Consider the following 13025-nt stretch of genomic DNA (forward strand, 5'->3'; position numbering starts at 1 on the left):
CTCGGAAATACACGATCGCGCGATGAAGTTTGAAGTCGCTCATGACTTCTTTAGGATGATACTTCTTTTGTCTCGCGAATCAACCAAAAGAGAGGATGGTTCTTGCGAATTCGGTAGCCCTCACACAGACTCTACTGAATCATATCTCCACGGCTAAACATAATCACAGCTGCTGCGTTGACCTACTTTTGGCAAGTGTGGGGAGAAGATGAGACTAATTGTCTTAAGAACCTCATCATTACTTTCAGAAACAACAAAACCAATGTAAAAATTGCAAACACCAGGTGATACAGACAAGATAGCCATGACCATTTGTCTGATTATACAGTAATCGATCACAAATGGGACAGCAGATGACAGTGCAGACAGACCACCTTCCAAAACAGTGGCAACAGATGAACTATCTAACTAATCTCTCTCCTTTTTCTGTCGACTTTGGTATTAGAATGATGATTATGCATATAACGCCTCTTGTTCTCTTTCCTTGTATGAAGGAGGCAGCACATCTTTTTATCTTAGTGAAAGGGCTTTCTGAACCGGACGGAGCCTCCGCAATAGGTGCATCCAACATAGAGTCGGGAATTGCATCGAGAATCTCCTCAAAGAAAGACTTCATCTTGTACAAGTTAGAAAGACCGCCTTAAAGTTAATCAAATGGTCAGATTATAATACACGATATAATCGAAACGAGTAGACTAATATACAAACAGAAAGCTGCATCAGCTTTCCGCTTCCACAAACCAATTCCAGGCTCTGAATGGAAAAGACCAAGCAAAGGCCGCAACATGTTAACAATAGAATTATTGATAAAGCTTTGTCTTGGCCATACAAGAAACAGATGATCTAACACGCCGGGCAACATTACAATAGCAGAGAAGCGGGAAATCTTCTTCCCAATGCTAATGATGGCTTTGCAGCAATAAACACTATACGCGAGATTTTAAGTTTATCCATGACAGATCTTATCGGTGCTGGACTACTCTCGACAAGGTAACGCTCACATGAGTGACCCATACAATGCCCATAGCTGAAACATCAGCTATAAATGGCCTAGCCTAATGGATCTTAGATTTTTCCAATGGTGTTCTTCAATGCCTCCAATTCCATGCTCGGTGTCATGCGCAAACAGTGTTCATCGTGATTTTTCAAATTTCTCTTTGTTGTTGATCAGGTTTAGTGCAGAAGGTTAGGGACAGGATTTGCATTGCATCGAATTTGTGATTTGGTTTGGTATCTGGTTGCTCGCTGTCTGAAGTTCTGAGCTTGTGTCCGATTTGCTTTGATGCAATTAATTTGCACATTTGTCACGAAGGAATGAAGCTACTACATTGAGGTTGGATGATGTTCTGAACTGTAATAACTCTGTCCATCGGGTGATGCTTTAAGCTAATGTGTTGTCCATGTCTGAAGAGTAGTTGTGAGGCCTCTTGTTTGTTGTGAGACTTCGCTTTTGCTCTTATTGATCAGGAAAGAATAGAACCTGCAAGACAATGAAAAAGAGAGATATGTGAATGAGGTTAAAGCTAAAATTGGAATCAAACAGCATTAAAGCTCGAAGGCAAGAAGCACCAGATGACAAAAGAACTCTCTCTCTCTCTCGATCTCGACACTTCAAACTGGTAGATCATCTCCTGAGGGATGCTGGACAGTGATGGGTGCGATGACGATGCTTGAATGAGAAGAGAAGTTAAAGATAAAAGAAGAAATGCCAAAGTGTGATAAAGAATAGAATGTACGTCACTAACAAGGGCTAAAGCGCACTGGTTTTCATGCTTTTAGCATGCGTTCTCCACAAGTTTCTCGCCGAGTCCTCCTGCTCCATACTGACCTCAGGTTGAGTCCTGTCTCTTCTAACTCCTTTATAACTACGCATTGCTCGACACTCGTAGCGTGAAGCAAGACATCCATTCCTATCGAATCGTAAATAAATTTCAAGGTATTGTCGACTCTCTGCCCTCAGTAGTCACCTTTTCTGTTATTATATCCTCCGGCTTGCATATCTATTCAATCATTGTTGCCTTATTGTAATACTCTAAGTAGCACCGACACCACGACATGACACGACACGTTGACACGTCATTTCTCAAAAAAATAGAGAATTCCGACACGTCGGGACACGTTATATATCAAATGTATATTTTTATATATACATGATAAATTATCACTTTTATAGTTATTTCAATTAAATTAATTTGATTTGAATCCATAAATAAACCAATAATTAAAAAAAGAGCCCATGATGAATTTACATTTTGATCTCTAATTTATTGGAGATGTTTAAAATTGACCCGGGCGTGTCGGGATGCTGGACTCGTGTGTCGCTGGCTTGTGCAGAGCATTGACCATGTGTCGGTTGCGCGTGGACGTGCGTCCAACACCGACACGAAGGCCCACGGAGAGTGTTCGTGCTTCCTAGGAGGTAATACTCATGCTGACTAAAAGATTTTATTCCAGGATCTGGGGAGAAAGTGAGGATCGAATGGGAAACACGAACATTCTTGCAGAGGCCAAGAATTTATGGATGAAACTCAATCTCCGAGGGGCGATCCTCGCGAGCCTATCTCTGCAAGTCTTTCTCATCTTTTTTGCACCCATGCGAAAGAGGTGGTCAAACAGGTGGTTCGCGATTCTCATGTGGTCGGCTTACCTGGTTGCCGACTCGGTCGCTGTCTATGCCTTCGGACTCATTGCCAAAGTCCAAATCGTTGGTGGTACTTCAGATTCCGAGGCCAATGCATATGGCGACCTTTTGGCATTTTGGGCTCCATTTCTGCTGCTACACCTCGGAGGACCCGACACCATAACCGCTTTCGCGCTCGAGGATAATGAGCTGTGGGGTAGGCACTTGCTTAATCTCTTATTCCAGCTGGGCACCGCATGCTATGTGTTTTACCAATCCCTCCCCAGCAACAAGCTAATTGTCCCGACCATCCTCGTGTTTATTGGAGGAACCATAAAATATATAGAGCGAACACGTGCTCTGTATCTTGCCAGCTTCAGTAAATTCCGTGGTTCCCTGCTCCCGTCTCTTGATGCTACGCGGGAGAACGATCCTCCGATAGAGATGATGTCGGAGCCCAATATCGAATCCCGAGATGCTGGAGGGCAAAATAAAACCGATTTGGACGACGGAACAGTGATAAAAACCGCATTTTTTTACTTCACAACCTTCAAAGGCATCCTTGTAGAACTCCCCTTCCACTTCGGTCAAATGAACAATAGCTGGATACTTTTCAGTGGGATAACCGCAAAGGATGCTTTTCGGGTCATTGAGGCTGAGCTCAACTTCTTTTATGATGTTCTTTATACCAAGGCTGCCCTGGTTCACTGTCCAACAGGGTACCTTTTCCGAGCTATCTCAATTGGTTCCGTCGTTACTGCTTTTGCACTTTTCTATGTCCTGAACAAGCATGGTTTTCACGAATATGATGTACGGATTACATACGCCTTGCTCCTTGGAGCTGTTGGCCTGGAATTTGTAGCTCTTGGTAGGCTCATTTGCTCTGACTGGACAATTGCACTTTTAGGGAGATTCAAAAAACATCGTATAGGAAGCACCTTCGAGAAGTTCCTCCTCAAATTCAAATCCGAAAGGTCACCATTTGCATTGCATATACTACATGCTAGGTGGTCTAGATCAATCTTCCAGTACAATTTGATAGATTCTCGGCTGAGAAGGTGGCCAAAATGGATTGAGAAACTCCTTCATTGCATGTCTCTCGGGGAATTGTTTGATGACTTGAAGTATGGACGACGAAAACCATACAGCGACAAATTAGGTGAACTGATTTTTAAGGAGATGAAACGGAAGGTGTCAGATGTAACTGATTTCAGTAACTTCAAGGAAATATGTGCTGCTCGAGGTAGATGGGCTCTGGAGCATTCTGAAACAGAGCAAGATTGCACAAACTTGCTTCCATTCGTCAGTGATGTCGACTATGATGAGAGCCTTCTACTGTGGCACGTTGCCACCGAGCTCTGTTACAATACCGACACAGATGAAAGTACCAACTTTAACACTGATCGTCGAAACAGTAAGGTCTTGTCGGATTACATGCTTCATCTTATGATCAAACAACCTGATATGATGTCTGCAGTGGGTGGGTATGGCGAAATAAGGTTCCGGTACACTCGTGATGAGATGGACACCTTCATCAGCAAAAATCTCTCTGATGGGAGCAAAACGAAGATAACAAAGGAAAGTGTGTCCCAAAGTCTCCTCTCTGTTGATTCAAAAGTGGAGCCAGATCCACGGAGTAAAGAGACAATCAAATCTGTGCTTACTGATGCGCGTGCTCTCGCTAGGGTATTGCTGCGGGATATTGAGAAGGAAAAGAGGTGGAAGATCATGAGTGAAGTGTGGGTGGAATTGCTGGGGTATGCTGCGATCCATTGCCGACCTTACAATTATGCTCAACAACTGAGTAAAGGAGGAGAACTTGTCACCTTGGTTTGGCTATTGATGGCACAGCTTGGCTTCTATCGACATTTGCGAGTGGCCGTGCCTCCAGAGACGGACCGATTGCTCGAAAATACTTGAGGGTAATCAGATCTGTGCTTCCTAAAGCGTGTGCTCTCGCTAGGGTATTGCAGAATATTGAGAAGGAAAAAAGGTGGAAGATCACGAGTGAAGTGTGGGTGGAATTGCTGGGGTATGCGGCGAGTCATTGCCGACCTTACAATTATGCTCAACAACTGAGTAAAGGAGGAGAACTTGTCACCTTGGTTTGGCTATTGATGGCACAGCTTGGCCTCAATCAACATTTCCGATTCGTCGAGTCTCCACAGGAAGACCGACTGATTGGAAATAATTGAGGGTAAGCTGCCAAGTCCGCAAAGGATGAGGGCTCCTACCCGCAAATTCCATTGAAAATCTAATTGCTGGGGGATTTTACCAATCCTTTTTTACCCCTTTGTTTAGCTTCTTCTTGTACTAATAAGCGTGCTGCTGATTTGCTCTGCCTGCACAACGTCCTTCCTGAAAAAAAAAATAAAAAGAAGTGTCCTTCCCTGTAAACTCCAGCTGTTCAATTTCTATAATATCCGTACACTTCTGTGAACCAAATGAGAGAAGCTCGCACAAATTACATCCGATCTGATTTAAAATTCGGATCGCAAGTTTAATGTTGTACGTTAATATAAAGTAACATTTTTAAGTAAGAAATTATTGAATGTCGGTCACCTCGTCTTATAAAGACATATTATGACTAAGCTGAATTTACTATAAGAGCAAGATGTGTCGAAAAATACGCAATCGAACAATAAAATAAACACAAAAAGGGAAATAAATCGGACGTTGAATTTACATTATTCGGTCTATGCGGTCTACTCCACGAAGAGGGTAGCACATAATTCCATCGTAAATCAAGCGATACGATGGAGATTATAACTACCCTCAAGTCAACCCAAACACTTCAATGCCCTCAAATTGATTCAAGGTGTAGTTCACGAATAAGCCGTACCTTTAGGGCCCAACTATTGCGCATGCAAGACACACCACTATGTACTAGCGACCTAAGTAGCACTGTCACGCGACACAACACGACACGATACGATACACTAACACGTCATTTCTCAAAAAATAGAGAAATCCGATACGTTGGGACACGTTGTATATTTAATTTATATTTTTATATATACATAAAAAATGATCATTTTTATGATTATTTCAATCAAATTAATTTGATTCGAAACCATAAATAAATAAATAAAGAGTGTCGGTGTCCGACACGTGTTCGACACGATACGAAAATCCCCGGAGAGTGTCCGTGCTTCCTAGCCAGCGACATGAAGACCAAAACCAAAGATTGAATATAAAAATATATTTCCAACTAAATTAGAAAATCTTGTGGCTGACTTCTAAATTAAACGAGGAAAGTGGTTTTCTTGTTTTGTTAGCAAAATTAGTCTTAGACTCTTTTAGCATGTCACGTACGAGAGTCGCACAACAGGTTGCATTTTCGCGCACTATTAGATCATGTTTCAATCAAGGGCTCAAATTCAATATATATTTTAACAATCTCGACCTTGATTCAATATTTAAGTCAAGTCACAATCGCTTCGCTAGAACCTGATAACTGCTACTCTCCCACGGCCCCTCATGGGCTCAAGTGCCATAGAGATCTTCCAAGTCCAAGCTACACTTGAATTTGACTGTAACCATAGACTTTATCAAGACACCAACTCTACCTGCAAGAGTAATCGCCACACAAGAATTTGCGGACACAACCACCGTTGTGTCAATAGCCATCAAAAGATCAAACTCCGATCTTGTCAATCTGGCGAGGCCCTCACCAAATCTGGGCGAGGGTCGCCTCACCCTTGATTGGCCGGAATATTTAGCCGGAATAAAAAAATAATTTAAAATTAAAATTGTCTTTAGATGAAAATGCTCTTGACCGGTTGGAATATTTAGTTGGCTAACGACTGGCAAAGTTAGGCCCTGATTTGAATTGTTGTGGCCACATTAGACCCTTTTTTAACAACTTCGAGCCCTCATTTGAAAGAATGAATGCATTTCATGTCCTTATTTGGAATTTCCCCAAAGAATGATTAGGGAAAATTCCAATTAAGGACCCCAAGTGGGGTCAAATTCTCAAAAAGGGGTCCAAAGTGAATATTGTGTCAAATAAGGGCATGAAGTGCTCAATCAGTCTCAAATAAGGACCCGAAGTGCCCAAAATGTCTCAAATAAGGACCTGGGTCCCCGGCCGGCAGGTATTTTGGCCGGCCGGGGACCCAGGTCCTTATTTGAGACATTTTGGGCACTTCGGGTCCTTATTTGAGACTGATTGAGCACTTCAGGCCCTTATTTGACACAATGTTCACTTTGGACCCCTTTTTGAGAATTTGACCCCACTTGGGGTCCTTAATTGGAATTTTCCCGAATGATTATGCATATAACACCTCTTGTTCTCTTTCCTTTTATGGAGGAGGCAGCACATCTCGTATATTTTCTGAACCGGACGGACCCTTCACAGTAGGTGCATCCAACACAGAGTCAAGAATTGCATTGAGCCCCTCCTCAAAGAAAGACTTCGTCTTCTACAAGTTAGAGAGACCACCTTAACGTTAATCAAATGGTCAGACTACAAAACACGATATAACCGAAACGAACAGCCTAATATACGAACAGAAAGCCGCATCAGCTTTTCGCTTCCACAAACCATTTCCAGGCCCAGAATGGAAAAGACCAAGCAAAGGCTGCAACATGTAAAAAATAAAATTATGGAAAAAAGCTTCATATTGGCCAAACAAGAAACAGATGATCTATCACACCCGGCAACATTCCGAAAGCAGAGAAGCAGGAAATCTGCTTCCAAATGCTAATAATGGGAGATTTTGAAGATATCCATTGCAGATCCTCTCGGTGCTGGACTACTCTCAGTCCCCGCCAAGGTCACCCTCAGATAAGTGACCTTTACAATGCCCATAGCTGAAACATCAAAGCTACAAACGGCCTAGACTAATGGACCTTAAATTTTTCCAACAGTCGCATAGTAAAGCAAAGGCCGCTAAAATCCATCCCCAGAACACTACAGAAGAAGAGACCATCTAGTGAAACCATTTCTTCCCATCCATACCTTCGCCACATCACGCACAGTTGGTTTCTTTCCATATATTCCAAGAACGGCATCTCCATAAACTTCATCCTCTTTTAAGGACCTGAGAATTGGATAATTGCGTGGAGGGGAATACTCGAAGCAAACAGGAGGCAGGGACTAAGCAAATAATAATATCCAGCCACTTATACAACTATACCTGACGGCTTGTGACACCATTGCTTGGAACACCATAAACAGCGCTATCTACGTACGCCAAAGTCTGCCATGGGCTGTTAAAATTTACAACCAATTTCAAATCTCTGAACAAATTTTGCAACCATAAAGCGGGCACTGCTCGACTTAGCTAAAGATCTAATCAAGTTTGATCTACATCGTTGCATTTTATATCATAAAAGAAAATAATACCTTTCTTCAATACCATCAACATTCCCTTGGATTATTCATCCTGTTGCAGTATGGCCCTCAAATTTCAAAGATAAATGGCGAAACTAACAGAAGCAGTTAATGCTGAACTGGAAGCACCAATACATAAGAATTTGATAAAGCCCTAGCTGCTAACTATGTGGAGGCATGGATGGACCTATAAAAGTTACAGGCAGGAGCGCGTCCAGCAATTACACCGTGAGCTCCTTCCAGCACTGCCGCCTTCACCTGTATACACAAATATCCATGAAAAATTGGTGAGTTACGAATGTGATGTCAAATGATGGTGCTAAAAAGTTTTACCAATCAGATGATTACACAAACTCAAGACAAAATGGCAGTTTCCCCAGCCAAAGTATCACCAAATGAAGATCTCAATCTATCCATGAGCTACTCAAGGTCAGCTTAATTAGTTCGATTTCGATTAAGTTTGAACTGCTAGATAATTACGTTGAGTCAGCTTGAGTTCAATTTTTGAACTCAAGTAGCTCCTGAGCCTAATTTCGTAATTAATCTTTTCTTTTGATTTCATCGCAAGACATTTACACAAAACAAATTATCAATTAGATTGTATTTATAAAACTTTAGTTTGAGCTCAAGCTCGTGTTTTGGCTTGACTAAGCGGAGACTCGTCTTTCATAAGAAAATTGATCGAGTCTCTATTATTCAATACGAGTTGAATTGAATTAATAGTCTGTGTCAACTCAACTCAGCTCCACTACGCCTTAGATACAGACGTGCATAGAAACCCAATTACAAATCAAACTTTCCATTGGGAAGGTGAAGTATGTAAACCAATTTCCACGTTCATAACAGATTGCTTAGCAGTTGCATTATATGATAAGCTGAACATACTGTACTGTTTCCCAAGCACCATAATTACACCATTTAAGAAAATTCTCGGAACGAAAAATAACAAACAACATTAAAAAAGATTAAGAAAGAAACAAGAAAACAAAGAACTTTGGAATCCGACGATTGTTAGCAGGGCTGATGCCATCGCGTAGTGCCTTACGAGAATGTATAATGAAATGTCTCGTTGGTGTGAGAGAAGAAACCTTATAAATAAAACCAGCTGTAGAGTAATCAAGGACCATAAAGTTAGACATAAAGGCATCAGGACAGCTGCTCACTTAAAGGTTATGATTTTACTGAAAACTATGGTGCAAAGAACTTTGGGGTTGTAATGTGGCCAAACGAGCAAAATCAGACTTTACCAAACTTATACAGCAGTTAGTCATCTTTGGTGAAATGCCCTTGAAAACAAGTGAACCGTTTCCAAAAAGGAGGCAAACAATTGTAGTCGAGAAACTGCAAATAATTAAATATTTGTGCAATTAATATTGCTTTTGGTCCGCAAAAGCATCCCTTTTGCAATAGTTCACACTCGTATTGGATAAAGCCATCATAGCCCCAGCCTAGCAAAGCTAGTGCTTCGTAGTGGCGCTCCCTCAACCTTAACTCTAATCCTATAAGGAAGGCTCGATGCAAAGCAGTCGTAATTCAAATTAAACATTGAATTTCCTCTAAGTGACCTATGCAATGCCCATAGCTGAAACATCAGCGATAAATGGCCTACACGTATGGATATTAAATTTTTCCAATAATGTTCGTCGAAACCTCCAATTCCAGGCCCAGTGTAATGCGTGAACAGTGTTCGTTGTGATTTTTCAAATTTCTATTTTTTGTTGATCAGGTTTAGTGCAGAAGGTTAGGGACCGGATTTGCATTGCATTGAATTTGTGCTTTGGTTGGTATCCTGGTTGCTCGCCGTCTGAAGTTCTGAACTAGTGTTCGATTTTTTTTCATTCGATTAATTTGCACATTTGTCGCGAAGGAATGAAGCTACTACATTGAGATTTGATCATGTTCTAAACTGTATTAACTCTGTCCATCGTGTGATGCTTTAAGATAATATGTTGTCCTTGTCTAAAGAGTAGTTGTGAGGCCTCTTGTTAGTTGTAAGACTTGGCTTTTGCTCTTATTGATCAGGAAAGAACAGAACCTGCAAGACAATGAAAAAGAGAGAAATGTGAATGAGGCTAAAGCTAAAATTGGAATCAAACAGCGTTAAAGCTCGAAGGCAAGAGGCACCAGATGACAAAAGCTCGAAGGCAAGAGGCACCAGATGACAAAAGAACTCTCTCTCTCTCTCTCTCTCTCTCTCTCTCTCTCTCTCTCTCTCTCTCTCTCTCTCTCTCTCTCTCTCTCTCTCTCTCTCTCTCTCTCTCTCTCTCTCTCTCTCTCTCTCTCTCTCTCTCTCTCTCTCTCTCTCTCTCTCTCTCTCTCGACTTCAAACTGGTATATCATCAGGGATGCTGGACAGTGACGGGGTGCGATGACGATGCTTGAATGAGAAGAGAGGTTAAAGATAAAGAAGAAAGGCCAAAGTGTGATAAAGAATAGAACGTACATACATCCCTAACAACAGCCAAAGTGCTCTAGTTTTCATGCCTTTAATTTACAAATTTCTGTTTGTTGTTGATCAGGTTTAGTGCAGAAGGTTAGGGGCCAGATTTGCTTTGCATCGAATTTGTGCTTTGATTTAGTATCCTGGTTGCTCGCCGTTTGAAGTTCTAAACTAGCGTTCGATTTTCTTTCATGTGACTAATTTGGGTAAGAGTTTTTCTAATGTGGGCTACATTAATTGATATTGTAATTTACCATTTTACGGAGTTGGTCTAATAAGGTAAGATATAAAGTTTCTTAAATAATCTAATATGGGACTGGCTAGTGTGGGCCGAGTAGGACCCGATCCATGATAAAAGGGCCTGACTTAAAACTTTATAAATAGAGCTAAAGCCCCTCCTCTAACCCTAACACACATTATCTCATAGGAAGCAAACGCTATATGTGAGTGGCAGTCTTATTGAGCCAGTGATACAGAGGATAATAGAGAGGATCATCGCTATTCCGCATCAAGAACGATAAATTCCAAATCAGGTGCGCAAATCTCTTTCACTCGATGAATGTGTTCTAGATTCTAGCTATGATGATCTTGGTTGTTGTTTTTTTTTTTTTACCAACAATTTGCACATTTGTCGTGAAGGCATGAAGCTACTGCATTGAGGTTGCATGACGTTCTGAACTGTCTTAATTCGATCCATCGTGTGATGATTTAAGTTAACGAGTTGTCAATGTCTGAAGAGTAGTTGTGAGGCCTCTTATTTGTCGTAAGACTTGGCTTTCGCTCTTTTTCGTCAGGAAAGAATAGAACCTACAAGACAATGAAAAAGAGAGAAATGTGAATGAGGCTAAAGCTAAAATTGGAAACAAACAGCTTTAAAGCTCGAAAGCAAGAAGCCCCGGATGACAAAAGACGACTCTCTCTCTTTCTAACTTCAAACTGGTAGATCATCTCCTGAGAGATGCTGGGCAGTGATAGGTGCTATGACAATCAGCTATAGAGAATTTTATCTCTCTATTATATTACAGTTATTCTAGCTTGTGTCTTTCCATACACAATCAGCTACTTGTACTTTATATACATGTAAGAAATAATTGTAAAACAGTATCTTGCCCAATTCTTTAAGCGAGTTGGCGAGACAGCCGGTTGAGATGGTCCAGTTGGTCACCGCGATGCCGTTCCAATTGGTGTCTTCTCCGACGACGATGGATCCCATGGTTGATTCTTCAAACTGGGCAGCGATGGAAATCACTCGGTGGCGGTCGCGATTTTGATCAATCTGGATGGAATAGTCAGGGAAGGAAGACGGAATGAAGGGGGCAGGAGGGGAGCGTGCAAAGGGCGTCTCGCTCTCTCAGATTTATTAGTGGGCCCCATATATGAAAATCATAAATTTTGGTAAAATTTACGATGGAAAATTCCTCCATGAACCTCCTCATTTTATTTTATTACACCATAGTTTATCCATTAAATTTAATTAAACTGTTCCTTTTCCTTCAAACCAATCCAATAGATAACGATTACAATTTCCAATTTCTTATCTTTTCAAATAATCCCAGCATCTCTAATGGAAACCCAATAAATTGTTCACATCTCTCCTGAATCAGCAAGATGGCCAATGTGTAGAAATATATTTACACCGACGAGATACCTAACAATAACCACTACTAGTTTTTTATATAAGGAATTTCTATATTTCTTTTTTGGTCAGAAGGAAGGAATGTCTAATTAATTTGCTAGAATAACTCTGAAGAGTAGTTGTGAGGCCTCTTGTTTGTTGTAAGACTTGGCTTTTGCTCTTATTGATCAAGAAAGAATAGAACCTGCAAGACAATGAAAAAGAGAGAAATGTGAATGAGGCTAAAGCTAAAATTGGAATCGAACAGGATTAAAGCTCGAAGGCAAGAAGCACCAGATGACAAAAGAACTCCCTCTCTCTCTCTTGATCTCGACTTCAAACTGGTAGATCATCAAGGATGCTGGAGAATGATGGGTGCGATGACAATGCTTGAATGAGAAGAGAGGTTAAAGATAAAGAAGAAAGGCCAAAGTTTGATAAAGAATAGAATGTACATCAGTAACAAGAGCCCAAGCGCTCTGGTTTTCATGCTTATAATATACATTCCACAAGTTTCTCGCCAAGTCTTCCTGCTCAATACTGACCTCAGCTTAAGTCCTGTCGCTTCTAACTCCTTTATAACCACGCATTGCTCGACACTAGTTGATTGGGGAGATTCCCAAGAGGTCTCGTAGTAAGGTACTGGTAGTAGGTGGTTTTGCTATACTTCTCTGCTGATTTGCTGTTCAAATGGAAAGAATTTCTGAGAATGAGCTAAGAGTGGCAGCTCTCATTAAGAGGCTGGGTGACCTCTGGTCAGAGGATGATGTAGTGGAGGTAGATGAAGAAATTCCAGAGGATAAGCTGAAAGAATGTCGACTCACCTTGTTTGGGAAGCTCTACTCAAAGCCCAACGTCAACTTCCAAGCCTTTCAAAGCACTATGAAGAGGGCATGGAGATCTGACACAGTAACCTGTGGCCAAATTGAGCCAGGCTTCTTCTCCTTTATCTTCAATTCAGAAGCAGAGAAGAAAAGGGTCTTGGAGGCGGGACCTTGGTCTTTTTCCAGCA

The 13025-nt window shown here is 41.3% G+C and overlaps 1 protein-coding gene across 1 annotated transcript; it reads left to right on the plus strand.

The window, feature by feature from the left end:
* Nucleotides 1-2479: 2479 nt before the first annotated feature.
* Nucleotides 2480-4815, plus strand: LOC130138597 (uncharacterized). The gene is made up of 2 exons (XM_056313061.1): nt 2480-4501; nt 4594-4815. The coding sequence occupies exons 1-2, from the start codon at nt 2480-2482 to the stop codon at nt 4813-4815; spliced, it is 2244 nt and encodes a 747-aa protein (XP_056169036.1).
* The last annotated feature ends 8210 nt before the right edge of the window (nt 4816-13025 follow it).

Source organism: Syzygium oleosum, unplaced genomic scaffold (genome assembly GCF_021117445.2).
Source record: "Syzygium oleosum isolate NSW1041296 unplaced genomic scaffold, Sole_v2.1 Sole_v2.07, whole genome shotgun sequence".
In the NCBI taxonomy this organism is placed as follows: Eukaryota; Viridiplantae; Streptophyta; class Magnoliopsida; order Myrtales; family Myrtaceae; genus Syzygium; species Syzygium oleosum.